The sequence below is a fragment of the Ranitomeya variabilis genome, chromosome 7 (assembly GCF_051348905.1).
Source record: "Ranitomeya variabilis isolate aRanVar5 chromosome 7, aRanVar5.hap1, whole genome shotgun sequence".
Taxonomy (NCBI): Eukaryota; Metazoa; Chordata; class Amphibia; order Anura; family Dendrobatidae; genus Ranitomeya; species Ranitomeya variabilis.
The window spans coordinates 116,905,047-116,930,364 of NC_135238.1; the positions used below are offsets into that span (position 1 = coordinate 116,905,047).

The window sequence follows — 25,318 nt, forward strand, 5'->3', positions numbered from 1 at the left end:
GCTTAAAGCTGCCTGTAGGAGACAAAAGTGTTAAAGCAGGTCTGGTCTTATGTATCTGGCAAAGCATGCGGATTTCCGGCGGCCCATTCTCTGCACCTCGACTTCCGATACCCCCGCTCTAGCTGCTTCGGTAGCCGCCCCTATTTGGAAGGAATGTGTCCCATATTCTCTCGGAGCCACGCCGACTGCCTCTAGGCACTGTCTAAAAATCGCTTGAAATTGATATTTTGTAAGAGGGGATCCGTCGGTGTGTGAAAGAAAAAATCTACCCGAATGTCTTACTACCGCATAGTGTTTAACTATTTTTACGGGGCATATAAGGCCGTCTGACGCCTTGCCCAATACCCATGTCCCCTTCCCGGTGGGGTCGCATTTGGATCTCCGTACTCTAATGCGCAGAGCTTTGCTGCATATGACGAGGTCTTCGTTGATTAAACCGCCTACTGATGCTGTTTTTTGACTGCGGCACTAATTCACTGACGCGAAGCGCCCCGAAGAAGGCGATTGCGTACGCCGCAGATATCAGCGTTGCCTCGTATTGTGGCTTGCACACTGATGAAGATATTGCAATTATGTCATGCAGTAGCCGTAAGGAAACTGGGCGACGGCATTCCTGGCTAGGTTGAAGCCTTCTCCAGCCTTTAACGGCTTGTTTGATGAAAAATATTTGGTTACGTCCACCCCCCCAGCAGCTGAACGAATGAGGCTATTCCTGATAGATGACGTTGCGCTAATGTCCTTGACGCACCTCTCCGCCCGAGCCGTTGTAAGAGTTCTACTAAGACGTCGCATCTCGCCCGGTCGCACCTATCGACTGGTCTTCCTTGCGTTAGCGAGCACTACTCCTCCCACGCCTTACCGTAAACCTGCCAAGTCGCCGGTGTCACTGAAACGCGGATCAAGGGCATCAGTGATTGGCCACCATGTCCCAGAGGGAAGGAGGACATCGTAGGCCTGACGTTTGCTCCCTGGGGAGGAAGAGTTTGAATGCCTGCCAATCGGAAGATAGCAAAGTTAAACAATTCTTTCATCTGCAGTCACCGTAAATGTAGCCCGGCACCAGATGTTGTGTTTCAGGCATAGTAGTGCCAGGCGTCGCAACAGCGCGAGTGCCGGCTGAGAAGAAGAGGGCATGCTGTTTAGGGCTTTTGCTGTTCTCAGCTGTTTGGTTAGAAATCTGATGTTCGTATTTTCCAATTGGGCCCCCATAGCTCGACTGATGTTACTATTGCCAAAATTTCTACCAGTGCTGGGTCACGGCCCCATGCGGCCGTGGTCCATAGTTCAGGCCATTGGCCTTTTCACCACTGGTCCTTGTAGATTGCCGCAAAACCATCTGTACTATTTCCACCGACCATTAGGTCTAAATCTTTGTTTGGCGTCTCCCACGCCATAATGCATATATGCCCCGCACCATAAACTTGTAGGACTTCCGGAATGTCCTCCAGACCAGCAAGTCTGCCTTCAGGGAGCGGTTGAGTCTAATTTCTAGTATGTTGAAGAAACCGTATGTAAAGCTGGGGTTTAATTGATGATTGGTATGTCAAGCCCATCAATAATCTCATTTACAGTCCTCTGAGCACATTCCCCGGGACCTGTATTCATTGCCCGCATTATGAAACCATATTTCACCCGTTCTCAAAGTCCACCTCAGGGACCCTTGTTCCATCATCCGCTGAGCCCCAGACCATTGAGTTCGCCAAATGAAAAACACTCACCGCTATCTGATTCTGGCAGAGTGACTCCCATTGATGGAGGAACTCCTGCTCCAGTGTAGTTTATTCTCATTTGCCAGTAAAAGCCCGTTCGGCATTGATTTATCATTGATTCGTCATAGTCGTAGTAACCGCCTTTTTCGGCATCGATTCAAGTAACCACCTTTTCGGCGTTAATTCATTATTGATCATACCATGCACACCGATTGTGTGCTCCGACTCCTGTGTAGCTCGTTTGTAAACCCTTCAGTTGAAGGATGAAAAACCGGCTCCTGTTGGTTGGACTGGCTGGTAGCCCTGGGTGAAGATTCACTCAGGCTGTCAGTCAGCGATGGAGCACACAATGATTTTAATGGGCCCGCCATCGAGCCTAGTTCTACTCCTTTTGTAGAATCTTGGGGAATTCGCGTGCTGATTTTAACTTGGGACTGGGTTCGAAGGGGATATAGAAGCCGTATTTAAAGCAGAAATGTGGCTGTTGCGCCGCTTTTTATTGGGATAACGGTTTAGCCATGGGCCCATCGCGGTTATGTTCGCCGGGGTGAAAACCTCGCGGGCGCGCTGTTTGCTTGGCGGGTACACCTGGATGCAGGGTGTCCACCTCCGCAGGAGGAGCAATATCTCCACGTATTCATTACCCCAAACTTTCTGCTTCGTCTCTAAGTCTACGTGCGCTCCCAGAAAATTACTTTCACGGGGGATAGAACTCAAGTTGTCTATATCAGGAAACAGGAGCTTAACCACTCAGCCATCAGCTCAACTGGCGTAACCAAACGTCCGTCGGACCATATGTCTACGTAAGCATTATCCCAAATGTTTTGCTTTGTCTCTAACTCAACGTGCGCTCCTAGCGGGCTAACTCCACAGAAAAATGCATCCTTGTGCAGACTAGCTGCTTGGGTGGTGCTAGTGTCAGTTGGTACGCCTGGGCGTGTCAACTGCTGAACTAGGGTCTTAATAGCGGCTGCCAGCTCGCTTTCTCCCGCATTTCGTATTGTAGAGTGCTCACCGACATCAAAGAACTCACCGCTGTCAGATGCAGGCCGAGTGTCTCCGGACGGAGGTACTCTGGCTCCTGCCGTGGCGCTGTCCTGGTGCTGGCCGCCCGCCCAGGAGGATGAAGATGGCAGGCCAGCGGCCAGCGCCGTGGCACGGGGATGTATTCTGCTGCATTGTGTCTGGTGCCGAGCGTCCCCCGGAGAGGGATGTGCTCCGGCTTCTATTGTTTCGATGGTTCGGTGCTGGCTGGTGGACTGGGGAGGTACGTATGGCATGTCTCCCCGTACGTCAGCCCAGGACGGAGCACGTGACGGATGACATCTGTCATGTGCTCGAGGATGAGAGGCTATTGGGGCTCCGATCTCTGCCTGGTCCGTAACGGGGGGTGTCAGTGTCTGTTCCCACCGGGTACCCGCTCTGGGTGTCCGGTGAGACCGCCGTCTTTCGGCATGCAACCGGTACCGCCCGTTGTAACTTCCCGATGTATCTGAGCCGGTTGTGGATGGTGAGCGCCATCCGGAGGAGCGGGATCTATGGTGGCTCCTGTGGCTCCTGTGTGAGTGGTGTTGGCATCTGGAGTGGGAATGCCGACAGCTAGAGGGACAGCGGGAACGGTGGTGGGAGTCTACTGATGAGGGTGAGGACGATCTGCGGCATCTATGCCTGCGATCGCCCTGTCAAGGGGTTGTGTTAGGTGCATTTACCTCGGGAGTAGGGGGGACGTTACCTTGGCCATGGGGCGTGAGCGGCGGTGCAGGGGGTAGGGCTGGGAAAGGTGCGGAGACTATAAGGCTGGCACCGCAGGGTGAGCGCAGAAGGGCGGGGACTGATAGGAAACTGTCTGCGATTTGCGTTTGGGAGCATGGGGGTGTTGGCGGCACGTAATTTATTGCAGCTGTGTTAGTGTTTGGTGTGACTGTGTGCGTGTTTGGTGTGTACATTCCTGGCTGCGGAGCGTGCTGGCTGGTCTGGATAGACCAGTCATCACGCTCCGCGGCCGTGGCTCTGGCCCCCGACTGCCCGCTCCCCGGCACAGGCAACGCCGATGTGCCTGCTGGGGGGACATGGCGGGCAAGGGGTGGGCTGACCAGAGGCTCATGGTGGTGCAGTCCTGTTCTGGTAGGGGCCGGTCCAGCGCTCTGTGGTGGGTACTGGAATGGGGGGCTAGTGAGCGCTGTCTGTGAGGCGCCCCCCCGACCGATTTGGCGGGTTGGGGCCCCACAAACTAAAGTTGCGCTGCTGCTGCCTCCCGGGGAGTAAGTGGGCGGGGCTTGGCGGTCCCATGCCGGCATCAGGGAGGGGAGACTCCCTGACGCTGCCTGGGACTCGCTGTGTGCCTGGGCTGGCTGCCCCCCGGTCCCCTTGAGCGGCTGGCACGCCGCCGAGGACCCCGAGGCAGCGGGCGATCCCCTGCCTGCCTCCGCAGTGCTGAATGTCTGCCGGGAGGAAGTGGGGCCGGAAGTGGGCGTGTCCCACAGGGCCCGCGCTGCACTCTGGGAGGCAGGGCGGCCTGTGTAAGAGGGGGAGGCTGCCACTATGTGTGCCGGGCCCCGAGCCTTAGATTGGGGACCGGAAGTGACCGGGGCCCGGGCGCACTTGTAGTTAGGAGCGGGCACTTGGCACCAGCGGGCAGCGGAGCCCGAAGTATATATTGCTAGTATACCTGTGCCATCCGATGCGGACATAGCACTATATAAGTAGATGGGGAGGGGGCCGCGTACTGTGCTGTTGATCCTTTTTACAGATGTCTGTAAATCATCCGCTGATGGTAAAATTCCCCCAGTTACCGCCTGAGCCTCGCCCTGCTAATGACAGCGCTATAATATGGCTATGGAACCTCGCGATAATATTCTCCCCCCCTTATAATAAATCTTCCCCCAGTCCATTATCTACAATTCTCCACGTCCCCCATTCTTGCCTTTACATCGTATCACACCATGCCATATAATATAGAGGGATCAGGGCTGATACCAGGGAGCAGTAGATGTCTGCAGGGGAACAATGTCACTGCGGTGGACGGGGCCAACACTAAGGGCAGTTGAGCGGGAGTTAGCTGCGCTGGGGAGACAGGGGAGAAAGAGACCCCTGGAGAGGGGGTGTGCAGGGACGGAGTCCTGGGGGAGGCTAGGGGGTGAGGAGAGGGAACAGGAAGGTGAGCACCCAGGCCAGAATTAGGGGATCGCGACCATTGCTCACCTTCCTGTGCAGCTCCTCGCTGTAGGGCCTCGGTCGTAGGGGCAGCCATGGTGGTCAGGAGATCAGGGAGACAACACAACAGCTTCCGAGGGTCGGCCGGGGAGAAAGAGGGAGAATCCGGGCCCGGCACTAGAATTTAACCCCTGAGGGTGTGGCCAGACTTCCCTCCTCTCCCCGGTTGGTCCGCTGGGCGTCCCAATCATGACCTCACCTGGGACAGTAGTGGGAGGGGGGAATTGGGCACTGCACAGTTTTCCCCTCTAGCTATCCCTTAAGGGCTCCGCAGTCAGAGGCACGTTCCTTATACAGTACCGTGCCTACCAGAATGTGCAATTTGAAGGAAAAAGTAGTATCAAACATAATGATCTAATGTTTTAAGCTTCTTCTACCACAATAATCATAAGTGTTTTTATTGTCATTTAGAATATACTTCATGGTTGATCATTATTGGTTCAACTTTTCTAGTGACATTATCAATCAATAACTAATCATAGTTCTTTGTGAATTGTTTTGGAATGGATTTTCCTAGGAGAGTTTGCGATTAAATTAGCTTGTGTTGCATTCATGTCTTTGCTTATTTCACTGACTTCTGCTTCTGCCATTTGGTTTTACATGCAACACTTTGTGACACTACAGCAGTTTGAGCTGATATTCTGGGACCAGTGGTCGTGCCGTTCAGACATTTAGCTTGGGTGTTCATTTCTGAACTTGCTGTTGTATTTACATCTCTTCTGTGAGCCTATTTAACCCCTTAACAACCGCTGTGTACTTAAACCACAGCTAACGGCATTGAGGAATAACGGTATAGCGCCCCCCAGAGTCGGAATTTCTCCAGGGTCTCGACCTTAGAGAACATGATTCGCGTCGGTTTTTACTGACCCTGGTGTTACGATCGCCGTTATTAAAGGGAACCTGTCACCCCCAAAATAAAAGGTGAGCTAAGCCCACCGGCATCAGGGGCTTATCTACAGCATTCTGTAATGCTGTAGCAAAGCCCCCGATGTATCCTGAAAGATAAGAAAAAGAGGTAAGATTATACTCATCTGGGGGGCGGTCCGATCAGATGGGCGTCGCGGTCTGGTCCGGGGCCTCCTATCTTCATAGGATGACGTCGTCTTCTTGTCTTCACGTTGCGGCTCCGGCGCAGGCGTACTTTGTCTGCCCAGTTGAGGGAAGAGCAAAGTACTGCAGTGCGGAGGGAAAGGTCAGGGAGCCCTGGCGCCTCCCCTGTTTAGGCACATCAGGGGCTCTCCAAACAGGACATGGAGTCCGATCTCAATTCCAGCCAATTCTGCATTGAAAAAGTCAACCAGCGCTCCTTCCCTTCCGAGCTCTGCCATGCGCCCAAACAGTGGTTTACCCCTACATATGGGATATCGGCTTTTTCATGGGAAATTGCATAACAAATTGTCATTCATTTTCTCTTTTTACACTTGTAAAAATTAAAAAAAAAAAATTGTTCTGAAGTAAAATGTTTGTGAAAAAAGTTAAATGTTTATTTTTTCCTTCCACATTGCTTCAGTTCCTGTGAAGCATGTAAAAACCTTATTGAATGTGATTTTGAGCACATTGAGGGGTGCAGTTTTTAGAATGGTGTCACTTTTGGGCATTTTCTGTCATGTACAACCCTCAGTGACTTCTAATGTGATGTGATCCCTAAAAAAAAAATGGTGTTGAAAAATGAGAAATCACTGGTCAACTTTTAACCCTTAACTTCCTAACAAAAAAAAAAAATAGTTTCCAAAATTGTGCTGATGTAAAGTAGACATGGGGGAAATGGTATTTATTAAGTATTTTGTGTAACATATTTCTGTGATTTAAGGGCATGAAAATTCAAAGTTTGAAAATTTCAACATTTTTAACATTTTCGCCATATTTCCGTTTTTTTCATAAATAAACGCAAGTCATATTGAAGAAATTTTACCACTAACATGAAGTACAATATGTCATGAGAAAACATTTTCAGAATCAGCGGGATCCGTTAAAGCGCTCCAGAGTTATAACCTTAAAAAGAGAGAGTGGTCAGACTTGTAAAAATTGGCTTGGTCATTAAGTACCAAATTGGCTCTGTCACTAAGGGGTTAAAATCCCTCATTTCCTGACTTAAGTTGCCAGTTATAAGTTCCATTTCTCCGGTTCACACATTTGTCTGTCACTGTCCTGTTTGTTGATTTAATTTTTTATCTCGTTTTGACGTTTCTTTTGCCTTAAGATTCCGTTCCTATTCCTCACCTCCTGGTATTGATGTGGCTTTTTGACCATCTCCTGCCAGCCCACTCCATCAGCCAGCAGTCTTTGATGACCCACCCAGGGGCCTCTAAGTTGAGATTGTATATAAGGCCGGGGACACACACAACGTATAAAAAAACAGTCCGTTTTTCACGGTCGAGAATCGCACTAATGTTAACAAAACAGTGATCCGTGTGCAGTGCGAGGATGCGTTTTTCTCGCATCAAATGATCCGTTGGACATCCGTGTGACATCCGTATGCCATCCGTCTTGCGAGATTTTCACTCAAGCTTGCAAAATGGACATATAACGTTTTTTTCACCTGAAAAAATTTAAATCATCAACAAGAACATTATTTAATGGACCAAAAACAGGTGCCAGCCACCAATCTATGCAGCAGAGTCCCTGCTTGTGTTGGTGCACTTCTGCTTGATGAGCAACATGTCAGATTTACTGACTTTTAACACCACAGAGCGTGTGCTTTACAACTGGGTACTTTCCCAACATTTTGGAGAGACATACCCAGTTATTGTAGATCCGAGGAGGCGGAGACGGATGTGGGTACATCCACTTTTGAAGCAACGGATCAATAAAGGCCATTTCAACCGTCTGTATGCTGCTCTGAGGACAAATCCAGACAAGTTCTTCAACTATTGTCGGATGAGGATCCAAACGTTTGATATTTTGTGTGAGATTTTGCGTCCAGGGATCACCAAGAAGGACACCAGGATGCGCAAATCAATTTCTGCAGAGGAGCGCCTTATCGTTACTTTACGGTATGTATAAATCCTCTGTTTACAAACAATGTTTTGTCTTTAATGGTCTTACCCATTTTGAAAATTAGCTAATTAACTGGTTATGAAACTTCAACATCATTTCGGCTTCTTTTATATTATTGAAGTTTATCGAACATCAAAGCCATCGCATGTCCTTAATGTTTGATTAATCATGGCATATTATTTATCTAATTGTAGTTTTGGCCCATATAACACTGTAATGTGTTAATTTGGTATTTAGCAAACAAAATTCTCTTTTTTCTTTTAGCTTCCTTGCCACTGGACTATCATATGTGGCACTGCATTTAGAGTTTTTACTTGGCAAATCTACAATTTCTGGAATTGTGCGGGATACATGCACAGAAATATGGAGAAGACTCCATCAAGAGGTGATGCCTGAGCCTAAAATGTCCGATTGGTTACGTATTGCCCAAGGATTTCAGGACACCTGCTAGTTTCCGCACTGTATTGGGGCTCTGGACGGAAAGCACATCCGTGTGCGTAAGCCGCCGGGATCAGGGACCCAATTCTATAATTATAAACAGTTTTTCTCTGTAGTGCTGTTGGCCCTAGTCGACAGCAACTACAGGTTTATAATTGTAGATATTGGGCCCTATGGGAGAACTGGAGACTCTAGAGTCTTCAGTTCTTCCATTATGGGTCGGCGGCTGCGCAACAATGATTTGGATCTCCCACCCCCAAGTCACCTACCAGAGGCGAATTTGGATGCGGTGCCTTACATGATGGTAGCAGATGAGGCGTTTCAATTATCAAGGAACGTCATGAGGCCATATCCACGGAGAGGCCTGGACTACCGTCGTAGAATTTTTAATTTGCGCCTTTCCCGTGCCCGCCGTCTTGTAGAGTGTTCATTCGGCATTCTCACTGCAAAATGGCGGGTACTTCAGTACAACTGAGTGAAGGCAATGTCAATGGTGTGATCAAAAGCATGTGTTGTTCTTCACAACTTTACTAGATACCATGATTGCCCATCATCTGCTGCTGATGAAATTGATTATGCAAATACTGTCTTGTCTACTCCACGTGTTCTTCCGTTACGTCGTCATCCCTCAGGCCTAAAAGTTTGTGATGTGTTAACAAATTATTTTGTGTCACCAGAGGGATCGACTGTTTGGCAAGACAATGCTGTTGTGCTTTAAAGTTTAGTTATATTGTTAGTTAATAAATAGCATAATGTTCATGTTTGAATTGTGTAGTATGTTTCTCCTTTAAAAATCTCTAAATTTGTTAAGTTGCCACATCATCTTTTTAGTCAGAAGAATACATAACACTCATATTTGGAAAAACAGTTTTACTGCTCAAAGCATATATATATTAGCCCAAAACATATTGACATCATATGTAATTGTAGGCATATTAACCAGAGGAAACCAGAAACCAGAACATGCCAAGGGCGCAAATAACTTAGCACATAAAAAAACAGAAATGACAGGCCAAAACCTTGTTTGAAGAAATTACAGGTTCTGGTAGGTTGGGGGTGGCGATGGTGATGGCGGGTGTCCAGCATGTGCGGAACTTGGCCTAGGTGGTGGACCAACCAGACTGTCAACCTGTGGTATGGCAGATATATATGTAGGGTGTTGTTGCAAGTTTCTAACCTGTGTGTGAGGTAAAACTTGATGTTGAGGGTAGAAGGGCATCAAGTCCTGTGTACTGTATTGACCCATTTGGTCATACCCCCCAATATGGCCATGTCGAGCAGACACATGTTGGACCCAGCCTCCAAACATGTGACTGTTCAAGTGGTCAGATTGGGCATTTGCTGGATATTCATTAATTGGCCTGTTTTGGTGTTGTTGGGTGTTTTGGCCAGGCTGTTGTTGTGGAGCTATACGTGGCAGGGGTGGTGCTGCGACTGTTTGGGTTTGTTCCTGTGGGAGGTCTTGCACCGCCAGAAGGTTTGTAGCTGATATTTGCCACCGTTCGAGGTAGTTGAACACATGAGTCGGGTTGTTTGGGGGTGTTGCCGCATCAATCACAATTTGTAGACAACCTCTGGTCCGCAGCCTGAGCGAGCGTGGAATGGGGCGTAAATAGCGGGCAAGACTGCGGAAGTACACTTCCTCCCCATCGTCATGTGCAGCCCTGGACAAATAGTCCAACATCCCTGTATCCACTTGCCTCCTGGTGCCAGGGTTAGAAGCCACCCTTCTGCGCCGACCACGGTTTGGTCTTGTAGTAGGCTGTGGTGATGTATCCAGAGCCAAGGTTGGACTGCTGCTCTGGGCTCCTTCCTCAACCTCTGGATTGGCCTCCTGTGTGGCAGAAGACGCTGCTGCTGGTTGTGGTGGTGGTTGGTTGCTGCTTGGTGCTTGCCCTGATGGTCCAGCCATTTCGGAACCTTCACCAACAGGGTCAATCACCAACTCCGAGTCAGATGCAGTCTCCCTTTCTGTCAGATTTGACTCTGTTCTGGATTTCTAAAAGGATTTTTGAGCAAAAAATTAGAAACATATTCACGTTAGAAGATGTGTAAAATATTTTGTGACATGCATGCACTTACGGTCTGAGCTCCATCACCGGTGCAAGAAAATTAAGCCGATCAAAATAAATATATTTCCTTTTTTTTGTTGCTGCATCACCACTCCGCCCAGAAACTTGACGTTCACGCCGGTATTGGTCCCGGCAACTCCGTCAGCGTCTAGTGACATCATTCACTGCAAAGAAACAAAATTTGTTTTTGGAATAACAAATAATAATAAATAATCTTTATTTTTAGATAGCATATTCCGCAGCGCTTTACAGACATTATCATTGCTGTCAACAATGGGGCTCCCAATCTAAATTCCCTATCAGTATGTCTTTGGATTGTGTGAGGAAACCGGAGTGCCCGGAGGAAACCCACGCAAACACAGAGAGAACATACAAACTCTTTGCAGATGTTGTCCTTGGTGGGATTTGAACCCAGGACTCCTATCCACTGAGCCACCATGCTGCCCAAGCACATAACTCCCAACAGGTACAGGGTTTGCAATCACACACAGGCCCTGGAGCCTAAGGGGACATAAAACTCCCTTGGTAATATATTAAAGGACTATAGCTACTACATTTGAACCATATTTGTGTGTCTTGTTAATGTTTTTGCAGCCTCAACCAAGAGCTTTGAACATTTACATCACTCAAACACACCACATATGATGTGTTCATGCCTATTTTTATCATGAACCCAATATAAAAGCCCATTTTTTGGTAAAAGATGGTACTTACAAATTTCTTGCTGAACCTCTTGAGGTCGCTCATCAAAATCGGGGAACATGTGGCAACAGATTGCCCTCCATGCTGCGTCTTTACGTGCACGGTCCGCATAATGTGCGTCGCGTTGGTCCCATAATTCTGGTCTATCATGGACCAGAGCAATCAGCATCTCAACATTTATATGCCTGGCCATGCTGCTACACAGTACACTCCGTGGAGGCGTGCTTCCTGCTTTGCAATCCAGCGTGGGCCAGAAATTAGCATGCCAAAGCTTCCTGATAATGGATGACTCAATTTCCTGTCACCTGGAGAAGTCTTCCGTATTTCTCGCAATGCACACGCATGGTCTGTGTGTAATCCGATTTTTTTGCGCACCCATAGACTTGCATTGGCGCTTCTCAGCCGAGATACGCTGACAATCTCAGCATGCTGCAATTTCACTCGGATCCGGAATACGGGTGAGAAAATATCGGATGATGGGAGCTGACCCATAGATTAACATTGGGACGCGCATTGCACTCGTCCGTATTACGGCCTAGTGTGACCCCGGCCTAAAGGTTAGGACGCTTCGAGGGAGCCGGGTGAGTATTTTCTTTCCAGCGGTGGGGCGCACAGGGGGTGGGAGGGGGGTGGTGACAAAGATCTTTATTTCAACCGCAAAAAAACACAAAAAAACAATTTTTCATTTCTTCTCTCCAGCGAACGAAATGAATGGCGGCTTCAGCACCCAAAGCAGGGGACAGCGCTTAACTCTAGCGCTGTCTCCTGCACGGTCCGTGTGGTACCCAGTCGGCACACGGCTGCCGCACGTGTGCCACGTGAGCTCACGTACACACGGACACGGATAAATCCGGTACCGATTTTTCCGGTACCGGAATTATCTGGACGTGTGGGACAGGCCTTAAAGGGGGAATGCCAGAGCTCCTAGAATCTGCTGGACAGAATGGCTAGAGCAATGCCTGTCTGTAGAAGCCTAATTAACCCCTTCCTGACATGCGCCGTACTAGTACTGCTTTGCGTGAGCTGCGTTCCCACAAACCGCAGTACTAGTACAGCACTGCTATTTCCGTTCATCACGCGGTGACCGGGTGAGGATGGCTGCTGTTTCTAACAGCAGACCATCCTGGCACGTCACCACGAGGGGCTGATCCTCCCCCCCCCCCCCCCCCTCCCCAGCGTCGGCGATCGCTGTGATTGGCTGGTGAACTCTCACCAGCCAATCAGAGCAAAGCTGACAATAAAGTTGTAGAAAAAAAAGAAAACATGTGACAGGCTGTGTTTGGTGCTGTGTGACGTAGCACCAATCACAGCCTGTAAGTCACCACGTCACCTCACCTGATTAACCCCTATGGCGCTGATTGGCTAGAAGCTGTTGTTCAGCCAATCAGCGCCAAAGGGGTTAATTTAAAATAGCGATCACCACCCTGCACGCCATCTTTCTCTCAGATTTGGCGCGCAGAGCGGTTGTCCAAGCCCCTCTGTGTACCTGAGTGAAGGAATCCATTGGTGGCCAGTGTAATCAACCCGGCGATCTCCTGCCTCCTGCTTCAGAGTCCTGATCCAGCTTCCTGCTGTGTTGTGCTCTCTGCTGCCATCTGCCTGCTGTGTAAGGCCTGTGATCATGTGATAGAAATATATATATCATGTAGATCTCACTTGCATGTATACTGCTCTATAATCATATATACTCATATACTCACAGCTAATATATACATTATAATCAATGGCTTAAAATGGCTGACATAAACTGATATAAGCCAGACAGATTGTATAGGGTTTTCCATCTCAAAAGCGGAACAACGCCAGATGTATTAAGTGCTGATCAGATGTCTCAACTTTGTCCTAGATGCAGAGCTACATTTCAGTTGCTTAATCAGCACTCATATGTGCATTAATCATAATATTCCATATATGTTTAGATAACCAATGACAGAGGAGCTAGACAATATGGTAATTAACTAATCACCCCTAACAACCCCTAACCACTCCTTTCTATATGTAATTATAAAACTAAGTATGTACAATAAAGTATCAGTATTGATGGAATGTTATTGACACAACAATGGTGTGCAGTCTCATTCCTTGAGCGCTCAAAATACTCAGTCTTATTGGGAGCGGCCGCAGCACACACAGGGATAAATTTATCCAACCCAAATTTCCATATCAATCACAGCAGCAGCAGCACCTCCCCCATCCCTTTCCCATACCCCATCCCTGTTCCAGTACCTCCCTCTCCTCCCTCCAATTGATTTTTTTGCGCTTTTTTTCCTGTGTGCGGCGTCCCGCGCAGAGCATTCGTGCTCTTCCCGTGTCTGCAGTGCTTTGATCAGAGACTGCGCCACAGGACTTTTTATTTTTTTAGCTAGTTAGTGTAGCAAACTTTGCAGTCTTAGCAAAGTCCGATTTTTTTTTTTTTTTTTTTTTTTTTAATCGTAGTTAGTACAGTGCAGTTTCAGGCTCAGCAAAGTACTGTAGCCAGCGTCAGTGTTTGGCGTGCCCTATCCCATCCCCCCTTCCTGTTCCAGAACCCCCCCTCCCCTCCTCCCTCCTATTAATAATAATAATCTTTATTTATATAGCGCCAACATATTCCGTATGCAGCGCTTTACAGTTTAACAGTTTCAAACACAACAGTCATAAGTAACGTTAACAATACAATAATTAAAGCACAATAAGACGACCCTGCTCGTGAGAGCTTACAATCTACAATGAGGTGGGGGAGATACAAAGCACAGGTGTGTATTTACAGTGATGTATTTACAATGATGGTCCAGCCATCTTCAGGGGGTGGGGGATAGATGGAGATAGTGAATGGGCAACACACACAAACATAAAATGACTGAATAGGGAACGTGATAGGCCGCTCTGAACAAATGTGTATGCAAACTATGCAAATTGTGGATGGTCCTAATATCTTGGGGTAGAGCATTCCAGAGGATTGGAGCAGCACGGGAGAAGTCTTGGAGTCGGGAGTGGGAGGTACGGATTTGTGCAGAGGTTAGTCAAAAGTCATTTGCAGAGCGCAGTGGTCTGTTAGGCCGATAGACAGAAATTAGGGAGGAGATGTAAGGGGGTGCCGCACTGTTGAGAGATTTGTGGGTGAGAACAAGTACTTTGAATGGTATCCTGTAATGAATGGGCAGCCAGTGTAACGACTGGCGAAGAGTGGACACGTCCGAGTAACGATTAGCCAGATGAACGACCCTGACTGCTGCATTAAGGATAGACTGGAGTTTTTGCGCACTTTTTTGCGCTTTTTTTCCTGTGCGCGTTGTCCCGTGCAGAGCATTCGTGCTCTTCCTGTGTCCACAGCGCTTTGATCAGTATAGCTGCTGATCAGAGACTGCGCCACGGGAATTTTTCTTTTTTAGCTAGTTAGTGTAGCGGACTTTGCAGTCTAAGCGACGTCCAAGTTTTTTTAGAAAAAAATAATAGTAGTTAGTACAGCATAGTTTTAGACATAGCAAGGTAGCGTAGCCGGCGTCACATCGTTAGTGACGACCAATCTTCTTTTAGAGAAAAAAAAAAGTACAGAGTAGTTTTATAGGTAGGGAGGTAGCTTTTTTTTTTTTTCTTGCATAAAAAGTGCATTAGGGGAGCGTACGTCACATTGTTGGTGATGTCCATTTTTATTTTGTAAAAAAGAATTTGCGTCGGATAAATTTATAGGGAGGGCATTAGTGTAGTGAACGTCTGTTTTTTTTATACAAACTTTTTTTTTTTTTTAAATCTGATTTTTCTTTACATTTTTTCTTCTACATTTTACCTCTCTACTTCTTTTTTCTCTGTTTTGTTATAATAAAGAGTACCCTATACACAAGCCCCACATATTACACGTGTAAAAGCACCACATACATACACATCCCCGGGGTTTGGGAAAAAAAAATAAAAATGGCCCATTCGTCAACAAGGCGCTATTCACCAGAGGAGGCTTACGCCATCGTTGCGTCCGACACAGATTCAGTCAGTGAGGAAGATCCCACATTCCTCATCATCCTCATCTGGTGAGGAAGGACCCCCAACAAGGCGCCCTAGGACCCAGGCAACTCCTGCAGCAATCGATCCCATATGGATTGCACCCACCGAACATTTTCAGCCTGTCATTCCGGATTTCAGCAGCAGCTCAGGAATCCAGTTTGACACCACTGGCCTCACTGAAATTGACTTCTTAAAATTCTTTTTCAGTAAGGAAATAATAAATCTTATGGTGGCCCAGATGAACCTGTTTGCCCAGCAATTTTTTACCCAAAATCTCACGTCATCATACGCCAGATGGACCCTCGTAAATGCAACAGAGATAATAACATTTTGGGGAATTGTGCTGCATATGGGCATAATAAAAAAAAAAACAGAGATTCGTCAGAACTGGAGTACTGATATTCTCCACAGTACACTGGTATTCCGCATGGCCATGAAAAGGACACGATTTAATGGGATCCAAAGATTTTTGCATTATAGTGATAATGAGCATTGTCCTCCCCGAGACGATCCTAACTTTGATCGTCTATATAAAATTCGGCCAGTGGTTGAACACTTCAGCAGAAAATTTGCTGAAGCGTACATACAGTTAGGTCCATATATATTTGGACAGAGACAACATTTTTCTAATTTTGGTTATAGACATTACCACAATGAATTTTAAACAAAACAATTCAGATGCAGTTGAAGTTCAGACTTTCAGCTTTCATTTGAGGGTATCCACATTAAAATTGGATGAAGGGTTTAGGAGTTTCAACTCCTTAACAGGTGACACCCTGTTTTTAAAGGGACCAAAAGTAATTGGACAGATTCAATAATTTTTAATGAAATGTTCATTTTTAGTACTTGGTTGAAAACCCTTTGTTGGCAATGACTGCCTGAAGTCTTGAACTCATGGACATCACCAGACGCTGTGTTTCCTCCTTTTTCATGGTCTGCCAGGCCTTCACTGCGGTGGTTTTCAGTTGCTGTTTGTTTGTGGGCCTTTCTGTCTGAAGTTTAGTCTTTAACAAGGGAAATGCATGCTCAATTGGGTTGAGATCAAGTGACTGACTTGGCCATTCAAGAATATTCCACTTCTTTGCTTTAATAAACTCCTGGGTTGCTTTAGCTTTATGTTTTGGGTCAGTGTCAATCTGTAGTATGAAACGACGACCAATCAGTTTGGCTGCATTTGGCTGGATCTGAGCACACAGTATGGCTCTGAAGACCTCAGAATTCATTCGGCTGCTTCTGTCCTGCGTCACATCATCAATAAACACTAAGGACCCAGTGCCACTGGCAGCCATGCATGCCCAAGCCATCACACTGCCTCCGCCGTGTTTTACAGATGATGTGGTATGCTTTGGACCGTGAGCTGTACCACGCCTTCGCCATACTTTTCTCTTTCCATCATTCTGGTAGAGGTTGATCTTGGTTTCATCTGTCCAAAAAATGTTCTTCCAGAACTGTGCTGGCTTTTTTAGATGTTTTTTAGCAAATTCCAGTCTAGCCTTTTTATTCTTGATTCTTATGAGTGGCTTGCACCGTGCAGTGAACCCTCTGTATTTACTTTCATGCAGTCTTCTCTTTATGGTAGATTTGGATATTGATACGCCGACCTCCTGGAGAGTGTTGTTCACTTGGTTGGCTGTTGTGAAGGGGTTTCTCTTCACCATGGAGATTATTCTGCGATCATCCACCACTGTTGTCTTCTGTGGGTGCCCAGGTCTTTTTGCATTGATGAGTTCACCAGTGCTTTCTTTCTTTCTCAGGATGTACCAAACTGTAGATTTTGCCACTCCTAATAATGTAGCAATTTCTCGGATGGGTTTTTTCTGTTTTCGCAGCTTAAGGATGGCTTGTTTCACCTGCATGGAGAGCTCCTTTGACCACATGTTTACTTAACAGCAAAACCTTTCAAATGCAAGCACCACACCACAAATCAACTCCAGGCCTTTTATATGCTTAATTGAGAATTACATATTGAAGGGATTGCCCACACCTGTCCATGAAATAGCGTTGGAGTAAATTGTCCAATTACTTTTGGTCCCTTTAAAAACAGGGTGGCACAGGTTAAGGAGCTGAAACTCCTAAACCCTTCATCCAATTTTAATGTGGATACCCTCAAATGAAAGCTGAAAGTCTGAACTTCAACTGCATCTGAATTGTTTTGTTTAAAATTCATTGTGGCAATGCCTATTACCAAAAGTAGAAAAATGTTGTCTTTTTCCAAATATATATGGACCTAACTGTACCTCAGAGGGACATCGCTATTGATGAATCTCTTGTTCACTTCAAAGGGAGACTAAAATTCCGACAATACCTAACAAGTAAGAGGTCCAGGTACGGAGTAAAGCTGTACAAACTGTGCGAGAGTACCTCAGGGTACACCCACAGATTTAGGGTCTACGAGGGGAAGGACACCCAAATTAACCCCCCAGAATGCCCCCCCATCCTGGGGGTGAGTGGGAAGATGTGTGGGAATTGCTGCACCCACTGCTGGATAAAGGTTATCACCTCTACATTGATAACTTTTACACCAGCATTCCACTCTTCAAGGCCCTCTCTGCCAGAGGTACAGCTGCATGTGGCACCGTGCAAAAAAAATCAGCGAGGCCTCCCTAAGTCGCTAATTGGGCAAATGCTGAGAAAAGGGGAAAGCAGAGCCCAATGCAGCGACAACATGCTGGTTGTCAAGTATAAGGACAAAAGGGATGTCCTTATCCTGACCACCATACACCATGACAACAGCTCCCTTGTTACCGTTCGTGGGACCACAACACAAGTCCGAAAGCCAGATTGTATCTTGGATTACAATCGGTACATAGGGGGTGTGGATCTTTCAGATCAGGTCCTCCAACCATACAGTGCCATGTTAAAAGCCAAAGTATGGTACAAAAAATTGGCCGTGCACATTGTACAGATGGCACTGTACAATGCTTTTGTGCTGTTCCGATCTGCAGGCAATACGGGGACCTTCCTTCAGTTTCAGGAGGAAGTAATCAAGGCCCTAATGTTTGGCACTCGGGGAGGTGAGGGCCCCAGTACTTCTGAATCTGATAGTGCCCGTATTGTCCCAGGTCAACATTTCCCAGGACAGGTTCCCCAAGCAGCGAGGACAGGCCGATCACAAAAACGGTGCAGAGTATGCTCCAAGAGGGGAATCCGAAAGGACACAACTTACCATTGTGAAACCTGCCCTGAGAAACCTGGCCTTTGCATTAAGGATTGTTTCAAAGCGTACCACACATCCACAAATTAAGAAAATTAGTTTATACCCTTTTGACACAACACATCTAGAATCTGATGTACCGAGCACATCTTACACATACCGCCACATTATAAATTCATACACTAAAACCAAAAGCATTATAGTTATTACTATAAAACTATGCCTCTAGATAAATTCCTTCAGAGGTGTAGTTTCCAAAATGGGGTCAATTGTGGAGGATTTCCACTGTTAAGGCACATCAGGGGCTCTGCAAACGCAACATGATGTCCGCAGACCATTCCATCAAAGTCTGCAATCCAAAACGTCACTCCTTCCATTCTGAGCCCTGCCGTGTGCACAAACAGTGGTTTTCCCCCATATATGGGGTATCTGTGTACTCAGGAGAAAATGTGCAACAACTTTAGTGCTCTATTTTCTCCTGTGACCTTTGTGAAAATAAAAAAATTGGGGTTGAAAGATCATTTTTGTGGAAAAAAAATGTGTTTTTTTTATTTTCATGACAACGGTATAATTTTCTGTGAGGCACTTGGAGGTTTACGGTGCTCATCACATTTCTAAATAAATTCCTTGGGAAGTCTAGTTTCCAAAATGGGGTCACTTTTTGGGAGATTTCCACTGTTTAGGCACATCAGGGGCTCTGCAAATGCAACATGACGCCCGCAGACCATTCCATCAAAGTCTGCAATCTAAAACTGCACTCCTTCCATTCTGAGCCCTGCCGTGCGCACAAACAGTGGTTTTCCCCCACATATAGGGTATCGGCGTATTCAGGAGAAAATGTGCAATAACTTTAGTGGTTTAATTTCTCCCGTTACCTTTGTGAAAATAAAAAAATTGGGGCTAAAAATTATTTTTGTGGAAAAAATTAGATTTTTTTTTTCATGGCTCTACGTTATAAACGTCTGTGAAGCACCTGGGGGTTCAAAGTGCTCACCACACAGCTACATAAGTTCGTTAAAGGGTCTAGTTTCCAAAATGAGGTCATTTATGGGGGTTTTCCAATGTTTAGGCACATCAGGGTCTCTTCAAACGCAACATGGCGTCCACTCTCAATTTCAGCCAATTTTGCGTTCAAAAAGTCAAAAGGTGCTCCTTCCCTTCCGATCCCTGCTGTGCGCCCAAACAGTGGTTTTCCCCCACATATGGGGTATCAGCGTATTCAGGAGAAATTGCTCAAAAATTTTAGTGGACCATTTTCTCCTTTTACCCTTGTGACTAAAGTTAAATGTTCATTTTCTCCTTCCACATTGCTTCAGCTCCTGTGAAGCACCCGAAGGGTTAATAAACTTCTTGAATGTGGTTTTGAGTACCTTGAGGGGTGCAGTTTTTGGAATGGTGTCACTTTTGGGTATTTTCTGTTATATAGACCCCTCAAAGTGACTTCAAGTGTGAGGTGGTCCCTAAAAAAAAATGGTTTCCTAAATTTTATTGAAAAAATGAAAAATCGCAGTTCAACTTTTAACCCTTATAACTTCCTGACCAAAAAATATTTTGGTTCCAAAATTGTGCTGATGTATAGTACACGTGGGAAATGTTACTTATGAACTCATTTTTGTGACATATCTCTCTGATTTAAGGGCATAAAAATTCAAAGTTCAAAAATTGCTAAATGTTCAAAATTTTCGCCAAATTTCCATTTTTTTCACAAATAACCATAAGTCATATCGAAGAAATTTTACCACTAACAAAGTACAATATGTCACGAGAAAACAGTCTCAGAATCACTAGGATCCGTTGAAGCGTTTTAGAGTTATGACCTCAGTGACAGTGGTCAGAATTGAAAAAAATGGCCTGGTCAGGAAGTTGAAAACAGGCTTCGGGGTGAAGGGGTTAAAGAGCTGCTCGGCTACCAAACACAGCGCCCCATAACAAGTTGCTCTTCTTTGTAATCCAGAGGTTTCAGGCCTGTGAAAAAAATGTCTGTCATGCTTATCAGGCGTAGATTTGCTTTGTATTCACTTCAGATCTTTTTTGCTCCTGGCAGGACATATCACAAACCACATCTCGTTTTTTTTTTTTTTTAGAGTCTTTGAAATTCATAAGAGCTGTAGAAATGAAAAATCAGAAACGTGCCATTTTTATACTAGATGTTTTAATATATGAGTAAATTATATGTGAGTGAATCATTTTACTTCAAATTCAACAGCTTTGCTGAATTTTTCCCAAAAATGTGATTAAAGAATTATCCCTTTTTTTTGGTGCTACTTAGGCTTACAGGAATCAAAAGACTCAGGATATTGAATGGATGCAAAATTTTACCCTGTCAATTTTGGGGATGCAGACATGTCCTTTATAGAGAATGTAGAGGAAGTGCAGGGGAATATATATATATATATATATATATATATATATATATATATATATATATATATATATATATATATATATATATATATATATATATATATTACTTGTCTAAGGGGTACTTCCGTCTTTCTGTCTGTCGGCAACTTCCGTCACTGTTATTCATTCGCTGATTGGTCTCGCCAGCTGCCTGTCATGGCTGCCGCGACCAATCAGCGACGGGCACAGTCCGATTAGTCCCTCCCTACTCCCCTGCAGTCACTGCCCTGCGCCCGCTCCATACTCCCCGCAGTCACGGCTCACACAGGGTTAATGCCAGCGGTAACGGACCGCGTAATGCCACGGGTAACTCACTCCGTTACCGCCGCTATTAACCCTGTGTGACCAAGTTTTTACTATTGACGCAGCCTATGCAGCCTCAATAGTAAAAGGATCTAATGTTAAAAATATTAAAAAAAAAAAAAATCATATACTCACCTTCCGCCGCCTTTCCCGCTCCTCGCCACCCTCCGGTAACCGCTCTGTGCAAGCGGCAGGTTCCGGTAGCAAGGATCGTATGGCAGAAGGACCTGCCATGACGTCACGGTCATGTGACCGCGACGTCATCACAGGCCATGCGCGCCTGCGCGAGCAGGACCTGCCATGACGTCACGGTCATGTGACCGCGACGTCATCACACCCTGGTACCGGAAGCTACCGCCTGTACCGCGCACAGGCGACAGAACTACAAGTATGGTGAGTATGTTAGAACTACAAGGGGCCCTCGGATCGGAAGGGGAGTATGTTTATTTTTTAACCTGTGACATACGTAGCTAGGCAATATACTACGTGACTGGGCAACATACTACGTGGCTGGGCAATATACTACGTGGGCATGCATATTCTAGAATAACAAATGCAATCGAATCAGGCCACCATCTAGTAGTGAATAAGCACTGCTGTCAATGGAACCAGACTTAGCACCTAATCATGGAGGCTTCACCACCTGTTCTTGTTACAGTGGTGCATTGCGGCTGCCCAAAATATAGACCCAGTAGGCCATAAAAGACATGCACTTGTTTCTGACCATATTTAATGCTTTATACAGCTCTGGTAAAAACTAAGAGACCACCACATCAAAACCCTGTCATGACCAGCCCAATCTCCAGACCTGAACCCCATTGAAAACCTCTGGAATGTAATCAAGAGGATGATGGATAGTCACAAGCCATTAAACAAAGAAGAACTGCTTACATGTTTGCACCAGAAGCAGTGTGAAAGACTGGTGGAAAGCATGCCAAGACGCATGAAAGCTGTGATTAAACATCATGGTTATTCCACAAAATATTGATTTCTTTACTCTTCCTGAGTAAAAATATTAGTATTGTTGTTTCTAAATGATTATAAACTTGTTTTCTTTGTATTATTTGAGCTCTAAAAGCACTAGATTTTTTTTTTTATTTTGACCATTTCTCCTTTTCAGAAAAAAAAATGCAAAATGTATTGCTTGGAAATTCGGAGACATGTCAAAAGTTTATAAAATAAAATGAACAATTTACATTTGACTCAAAAATATACCTATAAAGAGAAAAATCAGACAAACTGAACATTTTGCAGTGATCACTTAATTTTTGCCAGAGCTGTATGTCGACAGTGCAGTTCACTTTCAAGCTCAATGTCTATTGAGTGGACACACAAATGGATGACTAGGAGCATATGGTTATGTCCTATCTGCACAATCAAGTATAGATCTATCTGATGGTGCGAAGGAGAAGCATGAGGATGAGTAGTTGGAGTAGGACAAGAAGTAGATGGCAATGTTGAGGACACTGACAGGTACTACTTGAGGGTGTGGTCTGGTTCGCAAAAAGCAGGGGTAGGAGAACACTTTTAGCCTCACTTATATTGCTAGCCAGTTTGTTTTTCCCCATCTTTAAAGGGAACCTGTCAGCAGATTTTGCCGCTATAAGATGCAGTGGCCGCATCTTATAGTGGCGAAATCTGCTGACAGGTTCCCTTTATGTAATGCTGCTTCATATGCTAATGAAGGGCATTGTCCTCCTTCTTCGGGGTCTGCAGATGGCAAAAGATTTGTTGTGGAAAGAAATGACCATGCGCAAGATGCTTTTACATATGACTTGTTACTAACACAACCATGATTATACTTTTCAGGCACTGTTGAGCCTCCTCTACCAACAACAATTGCGGCATCATCTGTTACAGAACTAACCTCAGAAAAAGCTGATCTTCTCTGGTGGATATTTTAGATGGACGTCTGCTTTTGCTTTTTATTGCCAGTGCCACCACCCTCCTCATCTAATAACATCACCTACTCATCACCATAGTCTAGTGCCCAGGTCTTGTCCAACACATAATCATCATCCCCTACTCAGCTGACAGTTGTCTGTCATTGTGGGAGATGTCCTGAGCACAACCAGGTGTTTTAATCATGATCTCTACCTTGTCTGACTACAAACGCTAACAGTACATCTCTTCAGATAAACCAACTGGAAGAATTTGTTGTGAAACATCTTCCTTAGCCCCAAGAATGCTGTGGCTAAAGGGACTTCTATAGGCTGTGAAGGGGTCATGGGTATTGTCTCCCTATCAGACTTATAACATCATCCCTCAGCTTAAAAATAGCCTGCAGCCGCCCCAGAAAAGGCGCATATATTAGATGCACCAATTCTCGCGCTTAGCCTCAGCTCTTTCTACTTCCCCTGGTGTGTTGGAAAGTGGGGTAATGGTTTAGGGGTTGATATCAGCTGTTTTATGTCCGCTGGCATCAAGATGCCTCCATTAGTAACCTCGTAGTGAAAATTAATAAACACAGTCACACAGAATAAAAGTCCTTCAATTGAACAAAACACTCCCACAATAAGGGCTGTCCCACACGTCCAGATAATTCCGGTACCGGAAAAAATCGGTACCGGAGTTATCCGTGTCCGTGTGCCCGAGAGCTCACGTAGGCCATACGTGCGGCACACGTGTGCCGCCCGTGTGCCGAGTGGGTACCACACGGAGCGTGCAGGAGACAGCGCTAAAGTTTAGCGCTGTCCCCTGCATCGTGCTGAAGCCGCGATTCATATCTTCTGTGCAGCAGCGTTTGCTGCATAGAAGATATGAATAATAGTGTTTAAAAGAAAGATCTATCTGTCCGCCGCCCCCCACCCCCTGTGCGCCCCCCCGCTGTTCTGAAAATACTCACCCGCTTCCCTCGTTGGATGTCGCGGCTTCCTGTCCTGCCTTCCTGCCTTCTACTGTATGCGGTCACGTGGGGCTGCTCATTTACAGTCATGAATAGGCGGCTCCACCCCCATGGGAGGTGGAGCCGCCTATTCATGACTCTAATCGGCCGCCCCACGTGACCGCATACAGTAGAAGGCAGGAAGGCAGGACAGGAAGCCGCGACATCCAACGAGGGAAGCGGGTGAGTATTTTCAGAACAGCGGGGGGGCGCACAGGGGGTGGGGGGCGGCGGACAGATAGATCTTTCTTTTAAACACTATTATTCATATCTTCTATGCAGCAAACGCTGCTGCACAGAAGATATGAATCGCGGCTTCAGCACCATGTGGGGGGGACAGCGCTTACTGTAGCGCTGTCTCCGGCACGCCACACAGAGACTGTCCGTGTGAGGTACGTGTTTTACACGGACCCATTGACTTTAATGGGTCCGTGTAATACGTGCGCTCCCACGAACACTGACATGTCTCCGTGTTTGGCACATGGAGACACAGTCCGCAAAAAATCAATGACCTCTGCACAGATGCATTGATTTTAAAGGGTCTACGTGTGTCAGTGTCTCCGGTACGTGAGGAAACTGTCACCTCACGTACCGGAGCCACTGACGTGTGAAACCGGCCTAACCCTGTTTTACCTATTGATTATCATAAAAATAAAAAAAAAATCAAAGTAATCCTCACCTGTCCGCAGATAATCCATAATGATTGTGTGTGCCTTGTTTTGCTCATGTTTATTGTACTTGTCTATATTTCCCCCGTTCACATGTAAAGCGCCATGGAATAAATGGCTATATAAAAATGTATAATAATAAAGGTCCCGACAAGTTTCGACTCTCCTAAATCCAGTGTATGGAGCTCCGTTCAAAGAAAGCAGCTCCATACACTGGAATTGCAGCAACTGCCGGGTGTTGTATATATCCTATAGAAACACAGGGAGTTCAAGTCACCAGTAAAAAACAGATAATCTTTATTAAATACAAAAAGGCAAAAAAAAAAAAAAAAATGTAACAAAATAATATAGACAAAAAGCCAAACAGATAATTACAGGCTCAGGAGTGAAGGACCAGCAACCATCAAAAATTTATACAGGGTTGGGGAAGAGAGGATCAAGGCAAATAACAATAATATCTGATTCATTGCCCCAACTCGAGTCTCTCATGTGCCACCTGCAGGGGGTGCCAACTATCTGCAATCTAAATAGCCTGTAACACAGTCCATCAGGAAGGGGTATAGAAGGGCATTAGCCACACCCAGAAATCAGCTACTGTGTCAGAAGAATAAGGAGGCTCAAAAATATGAACAACCAGTTAGACTGATTACAACCTTTAATTCTAGATGGACAGAAATTATGGACATTTTGAAGAAATATTGGCCTATTGTACATGCAGATGAGGACCTATGTAAATTTTTGCCAACTAACCCTTCCGTCACATGGAGGCGTTCGAAAAATCTTAAGGACTTGCTGAC

At 45.8% G+C, this 25,318-nt stretch overlaps 1 protein-coding gene across 7 annotated transcripts in view; it reads right to left on the minus strand.

The window, feature by feature from the left end:
- Positions 1–25,318, minus strand: part of GULP1 (GULP PTB domain containing engulfment adaptor 1) — a 1,809,167-nt gene that overhangs the window by 1,777,104 nt on the left and 6,745 nt on the right. The window contains exons 2-3 of one of the 7 annotated variants that reach the window (XM_077275670.1): positions 10,440–10,593; positions 8,979–10,348 (exon numbers count right to left, since the gene is read on the minus strand). The exons of the other annotated variants lie outside the window; for them this stretch is intronic. Of the exons in view, the coding sequence (XP_077131785.1) occupies positions 9,391–10,348; positions 10,440–10,453 (972 nt within the window). The 5' untranslated portion in view covers positions 10,454–10,593 and the 3' untranslated portion in view covers positions 8,979–9,390. Of the gene's footprint in view, positions 1–8,978; positions 10,349–10,439; positions 10,594–25,318 lie in introns of those variants that run through there. 7 annotated transcript variants of the gene reach the window in all.